This window comes from Pelophylax lessonae (genome assembly GCF_965119305.1).
Source record: "Pelophylax lessonae genome assembly, chromosome: 6".
NCBI classification, from domain to species: domain Eukaryota; kingdom Metazoa; phylum Chordata; class Amphibia; order Anura; family Ranidae; genus Pelophylax; species Pelophylax lessonae.
In genome coordinates, this window is record NC_138773.1 from 175053670 (window position 1) to 175078639 (window position 24970).

Below are 24970 nucleotides of genomic sequence, written 5' to 3' on the forward strand. Positions count from 1 at the left end.
GGTACCTTGCTGGCCTCCAATGATGTTTTGTTAGTTTACATAACCTGACCACAGCATACATAACTTTGTACACTGCAATGTGCTTTTTATAGGGAGCTTGTCTCAAAATCATATTTTATGACTTTTTAATAATAGTCATATGATGGTCCAAAAAATGTTGAATAACTTTTTGTAAAAAAAAAAAAAAAAACTCTTGAGAAAAGTTTCTACAAAAAAATTCAAATAAATCAACAATAATGTTTTCTTTTACTTCAATAGCTAAATTAATATTTGCTTTAAAACAGGGTTGCATCCAATAGGAAAAAAAACAGATCAGAAAAAAATGCAGTGTTAATCTGTACAATATAGTATATAAAGGAACACACTCAAGATTCCTATGAATGTGCAAAATAATTTATGAATCTGGAAATATTCATTAACAGTGTCAGCATTACATTTTTTTAAAGCACATGATTTAATGCATCAACCATAGATGCAAATAATAAATTAGATAAATATTTTACAATAACATTTAGTATTTATGGTTCTGACAAATGATGTGATTAAAAACAGTACTATTAACATAAGTGTAAGTGTAGAAAGCAACCACATATCTGTGTGTCCTGGAAGAAATATACATTGATACAGAAAATGTGCCGTTTTTTTTTTTTGCATGTGTCACATCAGTTAAAACTGCTGATAGTTGCATTGAAAGAGTTTGCAGATTTAAACATGCATCACATTTGACACACGTTTAGTAAATCTGACTTGGTATGTTTGCTCTTGGCTAGTGTAACTACAATTAAGATGCATAGCATGCAAGCATCTTAACATTACCTGCAAAACTGGAATGCATTATAATGTGTAGATCTGTCACTTCCACTTAGTGCAGTTTATCTGTTTTGTCCCAGTAGGATTACAGAAGAAACAACAGAAGAAAGTATGTTATATTGTTCATTGCAATATATTTTTCCTTTCATTCATGTTGTACAAAATGTATTCTTCAGACTTGTGCAGAAACAGTGACATACTAAAGTCTTAGGTTTGCCAAATTTGGCACAACGTAACTGAAAAAGTCTGTTTTCCAAAGTTGAACTTTAAGTTTTGTAGTAGTTATGCCAGCTATGCAAACCTTCTGCTTGATAAAGGTGCTTCTGAGAGTCATAAATAGATGGAATTACTCAAGGCCAAATGTACTTGTTTCCTCAACTGCAGTTAACATCTTCTCATAAAGCATAGAAAATGAAGGATATGGTGGAAGATCTAGTCGGTTGAAACATGTATGGGCCCTGAAAAAAAACAAAAATGTTATTTTATGTTGTGCTACAGAAATGGCAGACAGATATGAGTCATGCTGCTGGTGATAAATAAATATATGTATAACAATTTTCCAACTAGTAAGTTAAAAAGGCCATATAAATTTAAGTTCTGCATTATCCACATCATTAGGGACCAGTGTCAATGTGTTGTGATATCAAACACGTACTGCATTTGGCAATCAGCTTGAAACACTCCTGAGGCCATTCAGAATTCATTGTAGGTGTAGTTGATCTGAATTTGACCTGCTCCTGCTGCTTCTGCATTCCTATAGACTTAAACAGGAAGTTCTGAAGTCTTTTTTTTTCTTTTTTTCATCTTTTTTAAAGTTGAACTCTAGGCAGCTATTAAAAACGCCATTTAATGCAGTTATGTTTTTTTTTTTTAAACATGGAATTTTTTTTTTTTAAATGCAGCCAGGGTAAGTACCTGAATTAGACTAAATTTATTCAATGAAAACATTTTCGTAAAAATTTTAGTCAGCGGCCTTTTTACAGTGATGAAAACTAAACAAAAAGTACACCACATTTCGTTCACGGACGAAAACTACCCCGTTTCCCCGAAAGTAAGACATCCCCCGAAAATAAGACCTACTTACAGTTTTGCCTCTCGCTGAAATATAAGGCATCCTCGAAAATAAGACCTCCCAATAATAAGACCTCCCCCGAACATAAGGTCTCCCGAAGCTACCTGGACTCTGGACCGTAGCGGCGGGTACCGCCACGCAGCTCACTGTTGGCCGCAGTGCAGCCGGAGCAGACAGGAAGTGTGACGTCTCTTTTAATCAGAGAGCCTGCGCCGTCGCCAGGACAAGCTGACGCCTGCTGCTTGCTCTGCCCCGGAGTCCGGCTGACTCACAATTAGACAGTAAGTCGCGCTGGGCAGGAGTCGGGCACATTGTGTGGACACACAGGGGTGACTGAGGTAGGGGGGAAATGTCTGATAAAGGGGTGGGGTGGATGTCTGGTGAAGGTGTCCACTGGCACAGGGGTGGGGGGAGTGGGATCACTTAAAATGACACAGGAGGATCAGAGGGGGCAATCAAAATGACACAGGAGGATCAGAAAGGGGGGGGGGATCAAAATTACACAGGAGAATCAGAAGGGGGGGTCAAAATGACACAGGAGGATGTAATTTGCTGGTTTGTGATGACAACTACTACCGTACTGTAAACAGTTAATACGTTTCCTTTTTTTTTGTTCAACAATAAATGTGTACCGTATTCTTCTTCATGGAAAAATAAGACATCCCCTGAAAATAAGACCTAGCGCATCTTTGGGAGCAAAAATTAATATAAGACACTGTCTTATTTTCGGGAAAACAGGGTATGACAAAAATCATTTTTGTTTTCGCTAACGAATGAAAACGAAACGAAAATGTGAGGCAGGGAAGTTTACTCTCGGAACTTCCGGTTTCCATGGAGCTCCACCTGCTTCCACCCTCAGCAAGCAAGCGAGTGGAGTCTGTAGCATGACGTGCCTTGCTTAGCAGCAGTTGCAGCACTGTGCATCCAGCAAGCATTACAGGCCTCCTCCTTCTCAGATGACCGTCCAGAGCAGAGCAGCACTGTGCAGCCTCCCAAAGACAGTCCCACTCCCGATTCACGATGATGACCATCCAGAGCAGAAAGTCCTGTGTGTGTGTGTGCATTACAGGCCTCCTCGGACCACCGGCATCCAGAGCACTGTGCATTAAAGGCCATCCTTCAGACCTGAGAGCATCATCCAGCACTGTGCAGCATTACAGGCCTCCTATGACCACCAGCATCCAGAGCACTGTGCATTACAGGCCATTCCTCAGTCCTGAGACTACCATCTAGCACTGTGCAGCATTATAGGCCTCCTCTAACCACAGGCACTAAGAGCACTGTGTATTACAGGCCTCCCACCAGATTGACTACCGTCTATCTAGAGCAATGTGTCTGTGTGTGCATTACAGGCCTCCTCTGACCACTGGCTTCCAGAGCACTGTGCATTGCAGGCCATGCGTCAGACCTGCATCCCAGAGCACAGTGAATTACAGGCCTCCCCTCGGACCACCATCCACAGCACTGTGTGTGTGCATTACAGGCCTCCTCTGACCACCATCCAGAGCACTGTGCGCAGCATTATAGGCCTCCTCAGACCACCGTCCAGAGCACTGTGCAGCATTACAGGCCTCCTCAGCTCAGATCACCATCCACAGCACTGTGTAGCATTACAGCCACCATCCAGATCACTGTACGATGAATTACAGGCCTCCTCAGACCACCGTCCAGAGCATGGTGTAGCATTAAAGGTATCCTCAGCTCAAACCATCATCCAGAGCACTGTGTGTAGCATTGCAGCCACCGTCTAGAGAATAGTGCAGCTTTACAGGCCTCCTCAGCTCAGACCACTGTTCAGAGCACTGTGTGTGGCATTACAGCCACTGTCCAGAGCACTGTGCAGCATTACAGGTCTCTTCAGACCACTGTCCTGAGCACCGTGTAGCATTACAGCCAACGTCCAGAGCATCGTACAGCATTACAGGCCTCCTCAGACCACTATCCAGAGCACTGTGGAGCATTATAGGATTCCACAGACCACTGTGCAGCATTACAGGCCTCCTCAGACCACCATAGCAGCTTGCTATGGAGGCACGCGTGCTGAGTCAAAGCTCCCTGTGCCTATTCAGACATGGAGCCACCACCAGGTTGAATGATTTTCTTTGACAGCAGTGGGAGCCAATAGCGCCGTGCTGCTGTCTCAGCCAATGAGGAGGGGAGTCCCAGGCAGCTTAGACACTTCAGCAACATCCCTGCATAAAGATGGGCTCAGGTAAGTATTAGGGGGGCTAAGGGGGGCTGCTAGATACAAAGGTTTTATCTTAATGCATAAAAAATAACTCTTCTGCCTTTACAATGCCTTTAATACCATAAATAATAACATATCAGATTTTTCACTCCAGGAGTATAGAATAAGTTTGGGAATTGCAGAATAATGCATAAATAATTCAATACAATTTAACTAAACCCATTCGGTTTTAGACTAAAATGAATTTTAATCGACGAAAACTATTTTAGTCGACAAAAATGTACTGGAGGTTTAGTGGACTAAATATGACTAAAACAATTGCAGATGACTAAAATGGGACCAAAACTAAAATGTCATTTTAGCCTAAAGACTAAGACTAAAACTAAATTGAAATTTGCTGCCAAAATGAACAGTGAATATCAGTCCCATGTGCTTCCCTGCACAACATAACTAAAAGCGGGAGTGGCAGTGCTTAGAACCAATCTTAAGCCAAAGTAATGTAAACCAAAAAAATAACCGGATGGATTCACACTGAGATTTCTGCAAAACAGAAAGTAGCAAGTTGAAGTGTCATAGTGACAACGGAATTCTGACCAGTGGAACAATACGTTTGATGCCTTGCACAAAGGCACGCACCAAGGAATGTGAAGCAAACAGTCTGAGTGTGGGTGCTTCCTGTAGTCCCACCAGCAATCGGTCAGCTGTAACCTGTATTCCCACAAGGAAAGCTCTGCTGCAACCTGTAGTTCCATAAGGCACCACTACTGCCGCAACCTGTAGTCCCATTTGAACTTCTGGCCTTGTGGGACCAGTAGTCCTTCGAGAGCCCACAATGCCACCCCCACCTGAGAATCCATGATGGCTGTTGCCAGAGCACTATGCCCTACTTGTAACATCACTGGCCATGTGCTCGCAGCCTAGTCAGTTTCGAGTTAATGCAGGGGGGTGAAGAAAAACTCTCTGCCTCCTACATTTGGTGCCCAGGAGGCTGCATAGTTGCAAAAAATCACCTACACACTGTAAATAAAAAAAAAAACAAAAAAAAAAAAAAACACATTTTGGGAGGAAAGGGGGAAAGTGGAGTCACGCGAGGAGGATACCAGCAGGGGCTACAGAGGCTACCCAAGGACTCTCACCAGTCTGCCATAGGACCCCCCAAAAGGTAATCCAATCTGCACCCATCACAGTAGGCCATAAGGGCCTTCATGGATTCGACTCCTCAGCTGCAGATCACTAAGGATTTCAGAGGGTCCAGTTATGGCTGGCAACATTACAGGCCACCCAACATGTCCAGTGTGGGGTCTGGGTACATTCCACCAAGAGTAGATAAGCTGTATAAAAACAGATCTGGAAAAAGCTAGTCTCGGGAGGAACTGTTAAAAAGTTAGCTACTTTTTCATGTAGAGACTGCATAGATATGGCCATCACCTAAGACACTAGCAAAAACTGCAGCCTTGCTTAACAGGGATAGGTTATGCTAAGAAGGGGATTTTCTGACTTTTTTGTCAGTGTCCAATCATCTGAAGAGAGCAGCATAACCCTATTGTCATGGATATGAAGATGCTCTTTGTCACGTGATTTATGGTAAGGATATCTACTGTATTTTTCAGTGTATTTGACTTTATGGGGTTGATTTTATTAAAAGCAAGATGCATTTTGCAGAAGTTTATATTGATCATGTGTTAATTCTTCGGATGATTCTCATTACATGCATATAAAATATCTAGAATTAATAAACCATTAGGGCCATTACATGTTTTTTTTTATTAGATATTACAACAAAAAGCAAGGTTAATTGCATGAGCAGTATCATTATAACCAAAGCTCAAAATTATAAAAAAAAATCTACTGACGTGATTAAAAATATTATCAGCTTGCTAAAAAAATGAGTAAAACTCAAGAACCAAATTTAATGAAAATCGGCAGTGAGGAAGTATAGAAGATTCAATTTCTGTCCTCTCCTATTGAAAAGATTAGTCCTGGAAAATTGTCTCTACTATTTTCCCCTTTGAATGCTTTAATGCTAAAGACCATATACACATAATCCGATTCCAATTATAATCTTATGCAGTGATCTTGTTTTAATACCTTGGAAGAGCTGTGATTTTTCCCCACTTCTCCACACAGAAACGTCTTGGCCCATTGCTGCCTCTGAGGGAGGCAAAACCTTCATATGGGATACTGGAAGTACCTGTAACAAACTACAAAAAACAAAGAAATTTCAACCTACAACTTGCTTAATCAAAGATTTATACACATTACCATAGAAACATACTGTACATAAACCATAGGATTAATTTTCCATACCTATATTCTATGTATACACACACATCTGCCATGTCAACGTAATGACCGTGACACCATCATTTGTAGTTTGTAGAGAGGCCCCTGAACCTTTTAAACAAAAGGCTAATTGACAGTCCATTACATTGTTTGAAAGCTAGACTGTGGCAAAAAGGAGTAAAAAAAAAAAAAAAAAAGAACAAATATGCTCTGGCATCACAGGTCAGTGGGAGTGAATAAAAATTCCCCTGCATTAGTGGTAATGGGAGTAATACAAGTCCCAGTGTTAGTGGGAGTAAATACGCCAAGGTTTCTGTAGGAGTAAAAAAATGGGTGGAAGTATAAATATCCCTTGAGCCGCACATCAAAGCAAGCCCACTCGTGGAATGTGGCAACCTCAGCCTGGGCTCCCGCCACATTCCATCACGAGTGGGCTTGCTTCGATGTGCACCTTAAGGAATATTCATACTTCCACACTTTGGCGTTTGAACCCCAGCCAGCACTCACAGCAGTGAACCAGTACTAGCACCCTTATCTAAGCCTGAGCTTCTAGCACACAAGGTTTTTGGTCACAGTAAAAAATGCCCATGTAAGTGGTCAGTAAAAAATGCCCCTCCGTTTAGGTTCAGTAGGAGTAAAAAATTCCACTGTGGCAGTGGTCATAATAAAAGCCCCTGCTACACTGCTCAGTGGGAGTAACGAATGTCTCTGTGATAGTGAGAGGAATGATACCATTGTGTTATGGGGAGAAATAAATGTCTGTGTCAGTGGAAGGAATAGTGCCCCTGTGTCAATTAGAGCAATTGTACCCCTGTGTCAGTGGGATAAACGGTGCCCCTGTGTCCGTGGGAAGAAAGATGCCCCTGTGTCAGTGGGAAGAAAGATGCACCTGTGTCAGTGGGAAGAAAGATGCACCTGTGTCAGTGGGAAGAATGGTGCCCCTGTGTCAGTGGGAAGAAAGATGCACCTGTGTCAGTGGGAAGAATGGTGCCCCTGTGTCAGTGGGAAGAATGGTGCCCCTGTGTCAGTGGGAAGAAAGATGCACCTGTGTCAGTGGGAAGAATGGTGCCCCTGTGTCAGTGGGAAGAATGGTGCCCCTGTGTCAGTGGGAAGAAATAAGCACCTGTGTCAGTGGGAAGAATGGTACCCCTGTGTCAGTGGGAAGCAAGATGCACCTTTGTCAGTGGGAAGAACGGTACCCCCTGTGTCAGTGGGGTGAACGGTACCCCCTGTGTCAGTGGGATGAACGGTACCCCTGTGTCAGTGGGATGAACAGTATTCTTGTGTCAGTGGGAAGAATGGTACCCCTGTGTCAGTAGGTAGAACGGTGCCCCTTGTGTCAGTGGGAAGAATGGTGCCTCTGTGTCAGTGGGAAGAATGGTGCCTCTGTGTCAGTGGGAAGAAAGATGCACCTGTGTCAGTGGGAAGAATGTTGCCCCTGTGTCAGTGGGAAGAATGTTGCCCTGTGTCAGTGGGAAGAAAGATGCACCTGTGTCAGTGTGAAGAATGGTGCCCCTGTGTCAGTGGGAAGAAAGATGCACCTGTGTCAGTGGGAAGAATGTTGCCCCTGTGTCAGTGGGAAGAATGTTGCCCTGTGTCAGTGGGAAGAATGTTGCCCCTGTGTCAGTGGGAAGAATGTTGCCCTGTGTCAGTGGGAAGAAAGATGCACCTGTGTCAGTGTGAAGAATGGTGCACCTGTGTCAGTGTGAAGAATGGTGCCCCTGTGTCAGTGTGAAGAATGGTGCCCCTGTGTCAGTGGGAAGAAAGATACACCTGTGTCACAGGGAAGAATGGAGCCCTGTGTCATTGGGAAAAAAGATGCACCTGTGTAACTGGGAAGAATGGTGCCCCTGTATCAGTGGGAAGAACTGCTACTCTGTAGGACTTTCCTTGCACGCTCAATGTCCCATGCTTTCCCCCTGGTTGACATCACGGCTTGGACTATATAGGCACTATTGGGAAGGAGATTACTCCACCCAATGGTTCCTGTTAACATTCCAGTTGCTTAATAACAGCTTGCAGTGAGAAAGCACTTAATGCAGCATCTTCTCATTGCAGGGATTGGTCTAAAGCAAGAGTGGCTAAGTGACTTGTGAAACTAAGAAATTTGTGTTTGGCAAAAAAAAAAAAACGACTGTTCTGTATGTTTGTAAGCATTCCATGGGTAGTTAACCCCTCTCACTATAATACTATAATATACAGTGTATGCATAGAAAGAATTGAATCAATACCAAAGAATATAATTTATCATACACAGAGACAGAAGGCAGAAATGGCAAGATGACACTGTTGATGTACTTACCTGTAACAAACGGAGACGCTGCTCATTGTTAAACCTTTCCACAGCAGCCCAAAACCATCTGATGACAATGTGACTGTCATGGTAGCCTGAGAACAATTAGAACATGAGAAGCAAATTAATTTGCTGTTGTCTGTCTTATCAGTCAAGTTTGTTTTAAATACAAAGTCCACCTTATGTAAAACTTACAATAAAAAATCTAGTTAATCACCAGTGTGTCCCCATTCTATGTCTAAAACTGTCAATAATGATGGAAGGAGAGAGATCTGTCAGATTCAACCTTGAGCATCTTACTTGATCTGGCTGCAATGTCTATGAAAATGTTTATTCTGACATAGTGTATTTTAGACATTGTACCCAGATTTGTGAAACGGCCCAGAACAGAACATTCTGTTCACTGCCCTTCATTTTCTATGTAATTTACATGTGCAATTGGTTAGGAAATAACCAAAAGTAGAATTCCGCAGAAAGTTCAATTTTAAAGTGATATAAACGGTTACTTTTTTTTTTTTTTCTGAAATGAAAAAAAAAAACGATATTTCACAGAGTGGTCCCTTACCTCCTCTTTGGCAATCCCCTGCTGGCCCTCTCCACTTCTTCTTCCTGAGTGCCCCCTTAGCAAGCTGTGTGCTATAGGGGCATCCACGTTTGCTCCCGATCTGGGCTGTGTGCGCCCATAGGCATGCATAGCCCTGATAAGCCACGCCCCTGTTCGCTCCTAATTGGAGTTTGACTTATAACACCTGCTGCTCTTAGTGTCTCCTTTGAGACCAGGAATTGAGAAGAGCGGTGCTGCAGCCAGGACAGCATTGGATTGGTGAGAGGAGTCAGGCAAGTGTTTAGGGACAGGAGTGTGTAGGATAAATAGCAGGGAGTTTTTTACCTTAATGCAGAGAATGCATAGTAAGGTTAAAAAAAAAAAAAAAAAAAACTTTAAAACCATTTTAATTTAACAAATATCACCAAAAGGCAGATTCCCTCTAAATGAAAAAGCATTTACCTCCTCTGTACTCTGTATTACTTCTCCAGTCTCCTAAATCAATCTCTGCTGTTCCTGCAATAACCAGCTCAAGCTCCCTTGCATCAAATACAGATACCAGACGAGCATCTACCACCTGAAAAGAAAAAAATATTTTTTTAGGGTTACCTATTAAAAATACTTCTACTTGAATTGCAAGCATACAATGCAAAATAAGATCACTGGCTAAACCAGCTGCCGGTTCAGGAATCTGGGTAGATCCAGACTGTAAAGTTGGAATCAATCCAGTGCCTGGACTGGCTGAGTGCCGTCAGCTGACAGCGAAAGAATTAACTGCACTCCTGTGATCCATAGGAGAAGTAGGGCAAAAAAAAAAAAAAAAAAGCTTTGGCCATGCTCCTCCTTTTTGGTACAATAGTTTTAAAATAATTCTGTTTTAATAAACGTCTCAGTAGATAATTTGGTGTTTAAAGTAACACAGATTCACATAGCTAAGTAAAAAATGGATTCCTTTAATAAAATGCCCCATAGTGTTTAACCGCTTGCCCACCAGCCACCGTAGTTTTATTGCGGCAGGTCAGCTTGGTCCCGCAAAACTACGTACTTGCACGTTGCTTCGCGGGACGGCTAGCGGGGGTGCGCCCATTGGCCACAGGGGGAGCCAATCAGCTGGTTCATCGGCTGTGATTGCTGGCGGGCAGCCGCGACTGCTCCCTGTGGAGACAGAAAGGCGGTCTGCTGTTGTAAACATGGCAGAGCGCTGTTCTGTCAGTTATGAACACAGGGATCCTGTGTTCCTCTTATTTAGGAACACAGGTCTCTGTGTTCATGCAGCAAGCCCAACCCCCCACACAGTTAGAAAGCACCCCCTAGGGACACATTTACCCTTTGATCGCCCCTGGTGTTCACTACTTCCCTGCCAGTGTCATCATTACAGTAACCGTGCATATTTTTAGCACTGATTACTGTAGTAATGTCACTGGTCCCCCCAAAAGTGTCCAAAATGTGAGTTAGGTGTCCGATCTCTCTGCCGCAATGTCACAGTCCAGCTTAAAATCGCAGATCACCGCCATTGCTAGTAAAAAATAAAATAAAAATGACAAATTTTTCCCCTAGTTTGTAGACTCAAACACTTTTGTGCAAACCAATCAATATACACTTATTTGGATTTTTTTTCTTTTTTTTTTACCGAAAATATGTAGCACATTACAAATTGGCTTAAAATGATGAAAAAATTTGATTTTTAATTTTTTTTTTTTTTTTTTTGGAAATGTTATATAGCAGAAAGTAAAAAATATTGGTGTTTTTTTTTCAGAACTGTCGCTATTTTTTTATTTATAGCGCATAAAATAAAAATCACAGAGGTGATAAAATACCACCAAAAGAAAGCTCTACTTGTGGGGAATAAAGGTCAGTTTTATTTGGGTACAGCATTGCATGACTGCGCAATTGTCAGTTAAAGTAACGCAGTGCCGTATAGCAAAAAATGGCCTGGTCATTAATGGGGAAAAGCCTTCCGGTCCAGAAGTGGGTAATGTGTGGTTCTCAAGCACAACTGCCTCTTGTGCAATCCCAGCAATGGACACAGATGGGACAGGCAGCAAGTTTTGTAGTTCATTGTTGGCAGGAGTGGTCAGTTGGGCATTCTCGCAGGCTCTCTAATGTTATCTAAAGGAATCTATGTGAGGATGTCACAAGTAACAAGTTTCAGCTACTACAGCTGAGTAAATCAAGGACCTGTTTGCCACTCCCTCCATATTCCTTCCATACAGATTAAAGCTTCGTACACACGCACTGATTGTTGACCGTGAATTTTCGGCCAACGTCCGATCGGCCAATTGTCGGCTTGTTAGTATGATGCTTCCGACAACCGACTGCGACTTTTCGGCCGAACAGAATCCGGTGTGCATGCTATAAAATTTTTGTTGGCCGTCACCAGAACGGCCGATTGTTCTTCAGTCAGTACAGATTTCGGGAGACAAAAATGTGATGAGCAAGACTGGGCATGCTCAGAGAAGAAAAAACACACGGAAAGTAAACCAGAACATGACATCACTTCTGCAGTTGGTTGTTGTTGGCCGACAAAATTTGTGTGCAGTCTAGAGCACATTTCAACCAACACAACAACACTGGACAAAAGACGGCCGATCGGTCGGCCAACAATCGGTGCGTGTGTACGAGGCTTAAGGCAAGACCTAAAAGGATTACTAGCCAATTGCTCACCTTGCATATGGATGAAAGCTCCCAGAGTACAGATAACATACAAAAGTCTTATCTTGTATCTTTCCTTCCCTCTATTAATAGGACTAACCCCTGACAGACTGCAAATATGTATTTAGCTTTATTATATTTTCAACTTATAAATTATCTGTAAAAGTACATAAAGAATTTTTGAAATGATGTTAAACCGTTCATGCAATATTTACGAGATTGCCCCTGGACAGCTCCAAAATGACATTATTAGAATCTATACAGCTAAAAAGGCTTTGTGTACTTTGTCATAACTGGAATAAAGCATCAATGCTTAAAAAAATGTAACTCTGTGGTTATCTACAACTATAACACTTAAAGTGTTACTAAACCCAGGACCCTGCATTCGCTATATCTGGTCTCCCATGGTACACAGAACATGGGAATGCAATCATTTTAGTAAATATAAACAGCAAAATACCTTTTCTCATCTTGTGACTTCTAGCAGTGCCTGATTAAAGCTGGTCATACTGCACTGGCTGTACTATCGGGATGCAGGACCCCTGACTCTCTGTCTGGACAGTGCTGATTGGCCCTGTGCTGATCACATGCACTTTTCCAAAAAAAAAAAAAAAAACTCCCTAGCAATACACACAAAACTGAGCGTGTGTAGCCTGTTTGCAGTAACTCTGTCTTATCCAGACATGTTATGGGGACAATGCAAGAAGGAGAGGATCTGTGCATACAGGATCAAACAGCCTTTCTACACAATGCTGAGGATTATCCCCTTAGGTTCCACAGTGAGTATAACAAGCATGCTTTACTGCATATACACACTGATTTTACTGTTGTGGATTTAGTAACACTTTAACAGCAATGTAACTTTAATGGTTCATGCACACAGCCGCCTGTGGCCATGCAGCGTAAAGTTTGGGTGTATGTCCCTGCAGGTGTTATGTACAGCTGCCCTATAGAAAACAATGGCTGTACGCAACTGTGTGTGGGCATGTTCTGGTACTTGCGTAAACCTGCATATAGACTCAAAACCCTGTACACATGCACTAGTTGATGCAAGTACTATCGTATGCCCGCATAGAACTAGGTACAGCCATTCATGTCTATGTGGCGGTAGTATGCAGCATGTGCAAAACATGCCTAGAATTCATGCTGTATGTCCGAAGGTGGCCGTGTGTGTTTTTTTACTTTTTCGCTCACTACAGCAAACCTGTACTTTATCCAGCTGCTCTTTTCCATGACCTGTCCAGGCGACACACAGGAAGTAGAAGGAAATCTGTCTAATATGCACACAGATACAGTGGGGAAAATATTTATTTGATTCCCTGCAGATTTTGTAAGTTTGCCCACTTACAATGAAATAAAGGGTCTATAATTGTTATCATAGGTGTATTTTAAATGATAGAGACAGAATATCAACCAAAAATCCAGAAAAAACATGATACAAATGTTATCAACTGAGTTGCAGTTCAAATACAGGTATTTGATCCCTCACCAACCAACAATAATTCTGGCTCCCACAGACTGGCTACAGCATGTGATCATGTGGTACACAGATTAGTCCTGTCAATTTAGAAAGGTGTTTCTAACGACAACTAGTTACAGTGCCCTGCAAAAGTATTCACCCCCATTGGCATTTGTCGTGTTTTGTTGCCTCACAACCTGGAATTAACATGGATTGTTTGAGGATTTGCATCATTTAATTTCCAGAACATGCCCACAACTTTGAAGAGGTTTTTTTTTTATATTGTGAAGCAAACAACAAATAGGACAAAATAACAGAAAAAGTCAATGTGTATAACTATTCACCCCCCTAAAGTCAATACTTTGTAGAGCCACCTTTTGCGGCAATCACAGCTCCAAGTCGCTTTAGATAAGTCTCTATGAACTTGCCACAGCTTAACACTGGGATTTGTGCCCATTCCTCCTTGCAAAACTGCTCCAGCTCCTTCAAGTTGGATGGTTTGCGCTTGTGAACAGCAATCTTTAGGCCTGACCACAGATTTTCTATTGGATAGTGATCTGGGCTTTGACTAGGCCATTCCAACACATTTACATGTTTCCCCTTAAACCACCCAAGTGTTGCTTTAGCAGTGTGTTTGGGGTCATTGTCCTGCTGGAAGGTGCACCTCCATCCTAGCCTCAAATCACGCACAGAGTGGTACAGGTTTTGCTCAAGAATATCCCTGTATTTAGCAGCATTGATCTTTCCCTCAACTCTGGCCAGTTTTCCAGTCCCGGCTGCTAAAAAAACATCCCCACAGCATGATGCTGCCACCACCATGTTTCACTGTGGGGATGGTGTTCTTTGGGTGATGTGTTGGGTTTGCGACAGACAGAGTTTTCTTAGAAGGCCGAAAAGTTAAATTTTAGTCTCATCAGACCAGAGCACCTTCCTCCATACATTTTGGGAGTCTCCCACATGCCTTTTCGCAAACTCAAAACGTACCATTTTGTTTTTTGCTGAAAGTAATGGCTTTCATCTGGCCACTCTGCCATAAAGCCCAACTCTATGGAACGTATGGCTTGTCGTTCTATGTACAGATACTCCAGTCTTTGCTGTGGACCTCTGTAGCTCCTCCAGGGTTACCTTAGGTTTCTGTGCTGCCTCTCTGATTAATGCCCTCCTTGCCCCGGTCCGTGAGTTTTTTTTTTTTTTTAATTAGGAAAATGTTTTATTGTTTAAAACCCTTAATGTAACAATACAATATAATACAGTCACAGTACATTGGCAATCCTCCACCTTTTTTTTTTTTTGGGTTGCATTTGTGGGCATAGAAGACATACAGATATTGTTATCTATATACTGTCAAACCATTACATATATATCAGAAATTATACTATTGTAGTTTAACCCAACCAATAATCCACAAGAAGTGCAGCTATTGTTATCGAATGCCCGGTCCGTGAATTTTGTTGGGCGGACGTCTCTTGGCAGGTTTGCTGTTGTGCCATGTTCTTTCTATTTGGTTATGATAGATTTGATGGTGCTCCTGGGGATCATCAAATATTTGGATATTTTTTTATATCCTAACCCTGACTTGTACTTCTCAACAACATTGTTACTTACTTGTTTAGAGAGTTCCTTGGTCTTCATGGCTGTGTTTGGTTAGTGGTGCCTCTTGTTCAGGTGTTACAGCCTCTGTGGCCTTTCAAAAAAGGTGTGGATATGTAATGACAGATCATGTGACACTTAGATTGCACACAGGTGGACATCATTTCACTAATTATGTGCCTTCTGAAGGTAATTGGTTGCACCAGAGCTTTTTATGGGATTCATAACAAAGGGGGTGAATACATAGGCACATGCCAATTTTCTGTTTTCTATTTCTGAAAAATAGTTTTATGTATATATTTTTCTCATTTCACTTCACCAACTTAGACTATTGTGTTCTGATCCATCACATAAAATTCAGATTAACAAAACATTGAACTTAAGGCTGTAATGTAACAAAATAGGTAAAAAGTCAGGGGGGGGGGGGGTTAGTGTGAATACTGTTGCAAGGCACTGTATGTGTATTCAAACCCACCATCATGGGCAAGACCAAAGAGCTGTCAAAGGACATCAGGAACAAGATTGTAAACCTGCACAAGACCATCAGCAAGAAGCTTGGTGATAAGGGGACAACTGTTGGAACGATTATTCGCAAATGTTAGAAATACAAAAAGAACATCAATCGCCCTCGATCTGGAGCTCCATGCAAAGTTTCTCCTCATGGGGTAAGGATGATCATGAGAAAAGTGAGGCATCAGCCCACAACTAAACAAGAGGAGTTTGTGAATGATCTTAAGGAAGTTGGGACCACAGTCACCAAACAAACCATTGGTAAGACAATACGCCACAATTAGTTGAAATTCTGCAGTGCCCGCAAGGTCCCCCTCCTCAAGAAGGCACATGGAGAGACCCATCTGAAGTTTGCCAGTGAACATCTAAATTATTCAAAGAAGGATTGGGAGAAAGTGCTGTGGTCAGATAAGACCAAAATTTAGCTCTTTGGCATTAACTCTACTCGCCATGTTTGGAGGAAGAAAAATGCTGACTAAAAATGCTGACTATGATCCTAAGAACACCATGTGTACAGTCAAGCACGGAGGTGGAAACATTATGCTTTGAGGCTGTTTCTCTGCTAAAGGTACAGTCCAGCTTTCCCATATTGAGGGGCCATGTATTGTAAAATCAAGGAGTGGATGAGAACCTTCTTCCCTCAGCCAGAACACTGAAGATGGGTTGTGGATGGGTCTTTCAGCATGACAATGATCTAAAACATACCACCAACACAACAAAGGAGTGGCTCAAGAAGAACCACGTTAAGTTCATGTAGTGGCCTAGCCACTCCAGACCTTAATCCTATAAAAAATGTATGAAAACTTCAAGTTGCCAAGCTACAGCCAAGAAACCTTAATGATTTAGAGATCTGTAAGGAAGAGTGGACCAAAATCCCTCCTGAGATGTGTGCAAACCTGGTAACCAAGTACAAGAAACGACTTACCTCTGTGCTTGCCAACAAGGGTTTCTCCACCAAGCACTAAGACAAATTTTTCTTGAGGATCAAATACTTATTTTACGCACTCAACTGCAACTCAATTTATAACATCTGTGTGTTTTTTTATGAATTTTTGGTTGATACCCTGTCTCTATCATTTAAAATACACCTATGATAAAAATTATAGACTCTTCATTTCTATGTAAGTGGGCAAACTTACAAAATCTGCAGGTTATCAAATATTTTTTTCCCCACTGTAGCACTAGAGAAAAGGGAATGCTCCCTGTTAGATTTGAACTTATTTTCATATCATGGTGCATTGAACAGAAGATATGGGAATGTCCAGAGTTGGAACACGGAAAACTCCAAACTGTGCAGCAATATGGCAAGGTTCTGCAATAGGTAGATCTTCGTACTGGACTACCAACAACTAAAAAAATGTTTATTGACTTGAATAGTGACCTGACTATAAATTGAGTCAGAAGTAATGAAGCACAGCAGCACAGTTCTCATCACAGCTGCATGATAAAACCTATTTTATAAAGTAGGAAGATAGGTTATAAAAAAGTATTTTATTTCAACACAATCGTATCAAAAATGTAGTTAAATCGCAACCAAGCAAGCGGGTTATTGCTTCTCTGTTATAAAACTAACAGCTCATTTTTCAGACTGCATGTACACACTTTACCTCATAAAAGCCCCGCACCAGGCTTTCCGTCTGCTGTACAACTCCTCTTTCAATTCGCCATTTCACCATTTTTTCAATGTATTCTTTCTTGTTCTTCTCAGTTACGGGAATGTTTGCTCCTCCTGGCTTAAGCTCTCTCTCTGTAATCTTTCCAAACAAGGGATATGTATTTGAATAATAACTAAAATAAAGGAGCATATATTCAAGCCGAACTCCTGACAGATATGATAAAACATCTTTTTGGCAGTTATGAATTTATTAATAAATCATTCAGTGTATTTTAAATGCAAACCTAAATATGTCCCGATATCAGCCTCCTGTAGTCCTATCTGTAGTACAATGGTGACTGGGAAAAGGTGTTATTGGATTGGCTGAGAATGATAAGGTCGCCAACCTGAATGTCCTGTCTGACAGCCTCAGGACCGGCTGGACAAAAGTAACTGAACATTCAGCAGGTAAAACAGATTCCATATTTATATTTAACTGTGAATTTAGACTGGAGTTCAGCATTACAACTTAGTGCACAATATAGTATAAAATTCATGGTAACACAATAAATGTATAACATCAACTATAAATAACTGGCACAACTAATCACAGATATAAATGTTTGCATTGTTATAGCAGTTAGGCCCCTTTCACATGGGGTGGAGTCTGCCTGCTGATCCACTTATGTAGAGCTAACATAGACACAGCCCGCTGTCCTTTACGAGCGGTCGGATGTAAACAGACCGCTTGTGCATTTACACACAACAGCCATCTGATCCGATACGCTAGACGGATGGGGAAGGATCCCTCATACTTCTGTTTTTGGCGGATCGCATCGGATGTCGGCAGATGTCAACTAACACATGTCTGTTGACACCAGCCGCTTAATAGAGGGCAATGAATGAGGGAGAGGAGAGGGAACAGACAGGACCGCCTGTCTGTTTACACCAGACGACCAACTGATCAAATCTGACAGATGGATGGGGAACAAATCCCCCATTCTTCTGTTTTTGGCGTATAGGATCGGATGTCAGTAGGTGTCAACGCACCAAAGAGGGTAATGGATGGCCTGGTTGGGTCCACCTAAAAAACTGACAGGCGAACCCGATCAGTCCACCCAAGTGAAAGGGGCCTAAGAGTTTACTCTCACTATGCATTGCAGTGATGCAACGTGTTATCGTGAGTTGAGAAGTTGTATTCTATCTGTCACACTCTTTGCAGGCTTATCCACAGTTTGTGGTGCTGTAGTAAACTGGTGGACCATGCAATTATTGTAATCTTCACCAGCACACCTTGGTATTGTTCAGTTTTTCAAGGCAGAGGGAAAAAGGGATCCTGCGAGGCTCTGAAACGTTGGCCTGTGATGCCGGTGACTTGATGTGAATAAATTATCACAATACTAAGGTGTGCTGTGAAGATCCCTATTTTATCGTGAATTAAAATGCCCTATATTCATTTGGAATGGGCTGACAGCACACCTTAATGCATGAAAAAATGGACATAATTTTTTAGATTTAACACAGCACACCACAACATAAGGCTAACTAATGGAGGTGTGCCTTTGGGTGCCCCTTCATATACATGGCTCTGCAATGTGGATAGTGTGTTAACATGCAAAAAAGTATTGTGCATGTTTATAGAGTTTGTTATAGCTATTAAAGTTCCAGTTGATTCACCAGAACCTGCAAAGGCTACAACCATGTTGTTACTGGACTAAAACTTTTAATCTGTAAAAAGGGATAACGTGACTTGTCCTGTTTACCTGTTCTTGGTAACTTAAACATATTCTGGGGAATTCATGGAGTGTCTACGATAATCTTTAGAATTCTGCCTCACTTCTGCACCACCAATGTCGGTGCTTGCCCCAAATTCATGTACCTATTGGAAACTGGTATTGTGGAGACAAGACAAAATTATAAAGATTGTTGTAGACACTTTTTAGGGAATTCCCTCAAAATGTTTTCATTACCAAGAACAGGTGAAACAAGACAAGTCACCCTATCTATACAGGCACAGACAGCCCTGCCACCACAGAATTTTGTACCTGGGTGGGCAGAGCCTTATGAGGATTCAGGAACACCAGTTCACCATAAGGTCCTCTCTGCTTGTGAATTAAAGAAGACAGTGAACGAAATCCATAGCCAGTAGACAGCCTGCTATTGGCCATAGTATCTGCCCACTGCCTGCTGTCGATCACAAGGAGGGATCCAACCTGATGGGGGAACTACTTCTTCAGATTCCCCTTCAGGCCCTGCCCACTGTCAGCATCACTGGATGCTAGAAGTCTACAGAATCCTTGACAGCCAGTGATAGGTGAGCAGAAGGTAGTGGCAGCAAAGATGTCGCCCTGCTAAACAGCGTACAGAGACAGTCAGTCTTAACTACTGCCAGCTTAGCCATCTACGAACTAGAAATAATTATTTTTAAAATTGGTGCAGCCATTGCCCCCCTTTGTAAAAGTGGTGGTATTAAGAACTACCAAAACCTCTTGTATGTATCGGAAAAACTAGCAAAATTGGCAGTAAGGCATTTGTGAATCTGATACAGGACTTTTTAAAGACCCATACAACCAGAAAAGTGGTCGAAATGGTTTACTGAATTCCCCCCATCATATGTAACAACAAGTGGTACATTAGGGGCATGTTACCTGGTTGCTGGCCGAACAGGATTTTTTTTTAAATGTTGGTTATCTCTACATAATCATATGACATTAGGACCAGAGTTAATAAGAAATATACCTGCCCAAATACTTCTTCATTCACGGTGAACGTAAGGTCCAGAATATCATGGATATCATTGTCCTTCATCCACTGCAGGCTCTGGTGAAATTCTTCATCCAGATATTCCAAATCACTCAAATCACAAAGTCTACAAAAGGTATAAGAATAAAAATTTAACATTTGAATTCCATCACCACCCCTAAATCGAATTTGTATTCACTAAACATTTTCCTAAATACAGCCTTTATTAATAACAATGTTGTCTTTACATTAGCTTCCTAGTGGGCTGACCAGGATTCTAATGCATTGCACATTGGTGTCAGTCAGGAAGATTACTTACAAAAAAGTAAGGAAAGGACAGGGGTGACCTCACTATAATTGCCCAATGTTGAGATCCTGAAATTATTATTTTTTTTTCTGGAGTTCTTCTTTAATTCAAGGGAAAAACTTTAAGATAAAATATAAACTCTCATTATATTCTATAGTACATTCAGGAGTCATAATCTTCCATACTGCACTAAACGGGATTCTCAGGGATTCCACACACTGAAAAGTGTTAGGAAAGATCTAACTTTGTTAATGAGGAAGTAAACTTTTTCTGCAAACATATACAGTGGGTACGGAAAGTATTCAGACCCCCCTTAAATTTTTCACTCTCTGTTATATTGCAGCCATTTGCTAAAATCATTTAAGTTCATTCTTCTTCCTCATGAATGTACACATAGCACCCCATACTGACAGAAAAACACAGAATTGTTGACATTGTTGCAGATTTATTAAAAAAGAAAAACTGAAATATCACATGGTCCTAAGTATTCAGACCCTTTGCTGTGACACTCATATTTAACTCAGGTGCTTTCCATTTCTTCTGATCATCCTTAAGATGGTTCTACACCTTCATTTGAGTCTAGCTGTGTTTGATTATACTGATTGGACTTGATTAGGAAAGCCACACACCTGTCTATATAAGACCTTCCAGATCACAATGCATGTCAGAGCAAATGAGAATCATGAGGTCAAAGGAACTGCCTGAAGAGCTCAGAAACAGAATTGTGGCAAGGCACAGATCTGGCCAAGGTTACAAAAAGATTTCTGCTGCACTTAAGGTTCCTAAGAGCACAGTGGCCTCCATAATCCTCAAATGGAAGACGTTTGGGACGACCAGAACCCTTCCTAGAGCTGGCCGTCCAGCCAAACTGAGCTATCGGGGGAGAAGAGCCTTGGTGAGAGAGGTAAAGAAGAACCCAAAGATCACTGTGGCTGAGCTCCAGAGATGCAGTCAGGAGATGGGAGAAAGTTGTAGAAAGTCAACCATCACTGCAGCCCTCCACCAGTCGGGGCTTTATGGCAGAGTGGCCCGACGGAAGCCTCTCCTCAGTGTAAGACACATGAAAGCCCGCATGGAGTTTGCTAAAAAACACCTGAAGGACTCCAAGATGGTGAGAAATAAGATTCTCTGGTCTGATGAGACCAAAATAGAACTTTTTGTCCTTAATTCTAAGCAGTATGTGTGGAGAAAACCAGGCACTGCTCATCACCTGTCCAATACAGTCCCAACAGTGAAGCATGGTGGTGGCAGCATCATGCTGTGGGGGTGTTTTTCAGCTGCAGGGACAGGACGACTGGTTGCAATCGAGGGAAAGATGAATGCGGCCAAGTACAGGGATATCCTGGACAAAAACCTTCTCCAGAGTGCTCTGAACCTCAGACTGGGCCGAAGGTTTACCTTCCAACAAGACAATGACCCTAAGCACACAGCTAAAATAACAAAGGAGTGGCTTCACAACAACTCCGTGACTGTTCTTGAATGGCCCAGCCAGAGCCCTGACTTAAACCCAATTGAGCATCTCTGGAGAGACCTAAAAATGGCTGTCCACCAACGTTTACCATCCAACCTGACAGAACTGGAGAGGATCTGCAAGGAGGAATGGCAGAGGATCCCCAAATCCAGGTGTGAAAGACTTGTTGCATCTTTCCCAAAAAGACTCCTGGCTGTATTAGATCAAAAGGGGGCTTCTACTAAATACTGAGCAAAGGGTCTGAATACTTAGGACCATGTGATATTTCAGTTTTTCTTTTTTAATAAATCTGCAACAATGTCAACAATTCTGTGTTTTTCTGTCAGTATGGGGTGCTATGTGTACATTCATGAGGAAGAAGAATGAACTTAAATGATTTTAGCAAATGGCTGCAATATAACAAAGAGTGAAAAATTTAAGGGGGTCTGAATACTTTCCGTACCCACTGTATCTATAGGTAAGCCTATAATAAGGCTTACCTATAGGTAGTGTAAATATCTCCTAAACGTGTACCGTTTAGGAGATATTTACATGACATGCAGCCAGTGACATCACTGGTGCATGCGCTCTTAAAGGAGCGGCTCATTTTTTTATGAGTTTACATCCTCTTTAAGGAGATGGCCTTTTCTTCAAAGAGGCTGTAAGTGATCATTCCTCTCTCTGTTTAAAGCTGAACTCCAGGAATTCAGGCACTTTCTAAAATGCATGCCACCTCATGGACTTACCTCTTTATTCTACATCCTTACTGAACACCTAGAGTATAGCAATCACTGTACTTCCCACGCTCTGGTGCTGGACCTTCTGGTCTCATCTTCTACAGCTGCAGCGTCCTATGCAGCAGCTCTGCCTGCTCATACTCTCCTTTTGCCCAATCAATAAGCACTTTGTATTATGTAAACCTATTTTCAAAATACAAAGCCTTCTGTAAATGGATCAAGCAGAGCTGCCAGTGTATGAGAAAAACGGCAACTATCCTCACAAATTGCTGGGTATATAGTGATAGCTGTACTCCTGGCATTCAGAAAAAAACTGTCAGTTGTAAATAAAAGCGATGAGTCCATGAGGTGATATGCACCTTGTTGGACTAAACCCATAGTAAGCCAGTAGATTTTAGAAAGTGGCTCAATTCCTTGAAGAAATGGGGTCGATTTACTAAATCTTCAGTGCGTAAAATCTGGTGCAGCTCTGCACAGAAGCCAATCAGCTTGGAGTTTGTGTTTTGTCAATGCCTAATTGAACAAACTGAACAAGCTGAGGTTAGAAGCTGATTGGCTACCATGCAAAGCTGTACCAGATTTTGCACTCTTCTGTTTTAGTAAAGCAACCCTAATGTTTCCTATATACTGTGGATAAAACAAATTTTGTTAGTACAAGACAACAATTTATTATACAGTACTATACTTTAATAATTTAATAAAAGAAAAATGGATCAGGCACACCTGTGTACTGTATTATTTTCACTGTATTGTACCTGTATAGTATGCTTCAGCAACTAAAATATGCTAAGATGATAATGTTTGTAACATAGTTATGTTTACCAAAATTAACTGTGTCTATACTGTGTTCGCAATTCTTCATTATTAGCACCCCCAGCAAGTGAGCAACTGGAGCGGACCATACCCCTTTAGTATGCCACCAGTGCTAAGTTTCAAGCATTACAACTTAAGTATCAGATCACCAATCAGAAATTCTATCAATATCTGCAACTACATCATGCCTTGAATTCTCAAGCTAAATCCAAAAAATATCTTTGATACCCACTCCCCTGATAGGAAAACTACTTGCTTACACCATTGTAAAGGAAAACTACTTGCTTACAGCATTGTAAAAAATAACTTATTTCCCAACAGCAATCCCAACTCTCTACCCAACTGTAGTAAATAGCGATAAAGTAACTCTACCTTGTAGAAGGGGATGCGACAAGCATTTAGGAGTCATCATGGAAGAAATTTGGTAAAGCCCTCTTGAACAGATACCCTTAGTATCCTTGTCACCAACTCGGAGACTGCTGCTGTTTAATACATATACTGCATTTCACAAAAGCTATTTTAAAAAGCATCAAAGTGATACCACAAAGTGTTTGAGGTGCCAGGGTGCACCAGCTGATCTACTACACATGCTTTGGAAGTGTCCCAAGCTTTTTCAGTACTGGCAGACAGTTGTAGATGCTAAAATATTGACCTATAAGATAACACTATAGACCCCGAAGTTTGTATACTGAAGACATTGGATCAAGAGGTGTACCTCCTAGAAACCCTAGGCCCTGTTTCTAGGCTTTTATTCCTAGCCCACAAGCTTATAGCCTTGCAGTGGATAACCCCACACCCCCTACTTTTAAAGAGTGGGGTTGCCATGTTACTTAGAGAAAAACTGATCTTTCAGCATAGGGGATGTCCACATACATTTTTCAAACTTTGAGATTCATGGCATCCGATACTCCCATAATGTTATCTGTCGTGTCAGCTCTAAATAATAAGTATTGCTGTGATTCAATCTTTGCATATCTTGTAGTGGGTAATAGTTACTAGACAGTTTTGTTGAATCAAAAAATAAGTAGCACTCATGTAGGACCTTAAAGAAATGATCTAAATATCTGGTCTTTATTGAACATTGACACACGTTCACAATGAGAGTCATTTTATTATGTGGGTTTTATCACAATTTAAATCATGTTATACAGCCAATATAGATGCAAACAGAATTCTCAAGTGTCAGAAATATACTTTTTGATTAACTCACATTCGTAGAAGTGCCTTATAAAATGGACGTGTAAAAAAGGCATCTAGTAAATACTGATGTATAAGTGCAAGACCCAAGATTCGGCCGCTAAATCTAAACCTGAAAAAGGAATTATAAACAATAATTACATTTCCATTACATATAAACAATTAGTGGTGCAAAACAGGAAGTACAGGTATAGTGTACATATTCTAGCATGAATCTTACCTAGATAAGTTGTAAAATGTTAAACAAAAATAAAAAGCAAAAAACACACTAAACTTCAGAAAGTTAATCCACACGCCATCATCACTCAGCTTAATGGTAACAAAGAAAACTGGAATATGCTAATTACACTCTGTGCACCTACATTTATTTTTGTAGATCATCTTGAGGAAGCAAATTTTTTAAGATACAACATTTTAATTTGTTTTATGGAAAAAATCTTATGTGTTTATATTTAAAAAAAAAAAAAAAAAAAACTTTTCTCTATAGTTTGTAAAAATATACGTATGCACATGAAAAAAATATTTTCTCAGTCATATGGAGCCTCTGCACTCACAGGGATTACAATTCTGACCTGATTTGCACCTGAAACAGTGAACAGGGACGCACTAGACCCCCTGTTTTGACCTGCGGCTACATCAGTGTGAACCCAGCTTTACCCAGGAGACCCTCCAAAAGTTATATCCCACAAAGCAGAGGGAACCACATGTTTTGTAAGACCAGAAGGCAGC

General features: G+C 41.3%; 1 protein-coding gene across 5 annotated transcripts in view; it reads right to left on the minus strand.

Moving 5' to 3' along the window:
• Positions 1–435: 435 nt before the first annotated feature.
• HECW2 (HECT, C2 and WW domain containing E3 ubiquitin protein ligase 2) overlaps positions 436–24970 on the minus strand; it is a 421352-nt gene continuing 396817 nt past the window's right edge. For all 5 annotated transcript variants that reach the window (XM_082262150.1, XM_082262151.1, XM_082262148.1 and 2 more), the window contains 7 exons: positions 24255–24353; positions 19735–19864; positions 17009–17155; positions 9653–9767; positions 8656–8741; positions 6159–6271; positions 436–1268 (listed from right to left, as the gene is read on the minus strand). In XM_082262150.1, coding sequence (XP_082118276.1) covers positions 1157–1268; positions 6159–6271; positions 8656–8741; positions 9653–9767; positions 17009–17155; positions 19735–19864; positions 24255–24353 — 802 coding nt within the window. In that variant the 3' untranslated portion in view covers positions 436–1156. The remainder of the gene's footprint in view (positions 1269–6158; positions 6272–8655; positions 8742–9652; positions 9768–17008; positions 17156–19734; positions 19865–24254; positions 24354–24970) is intronic.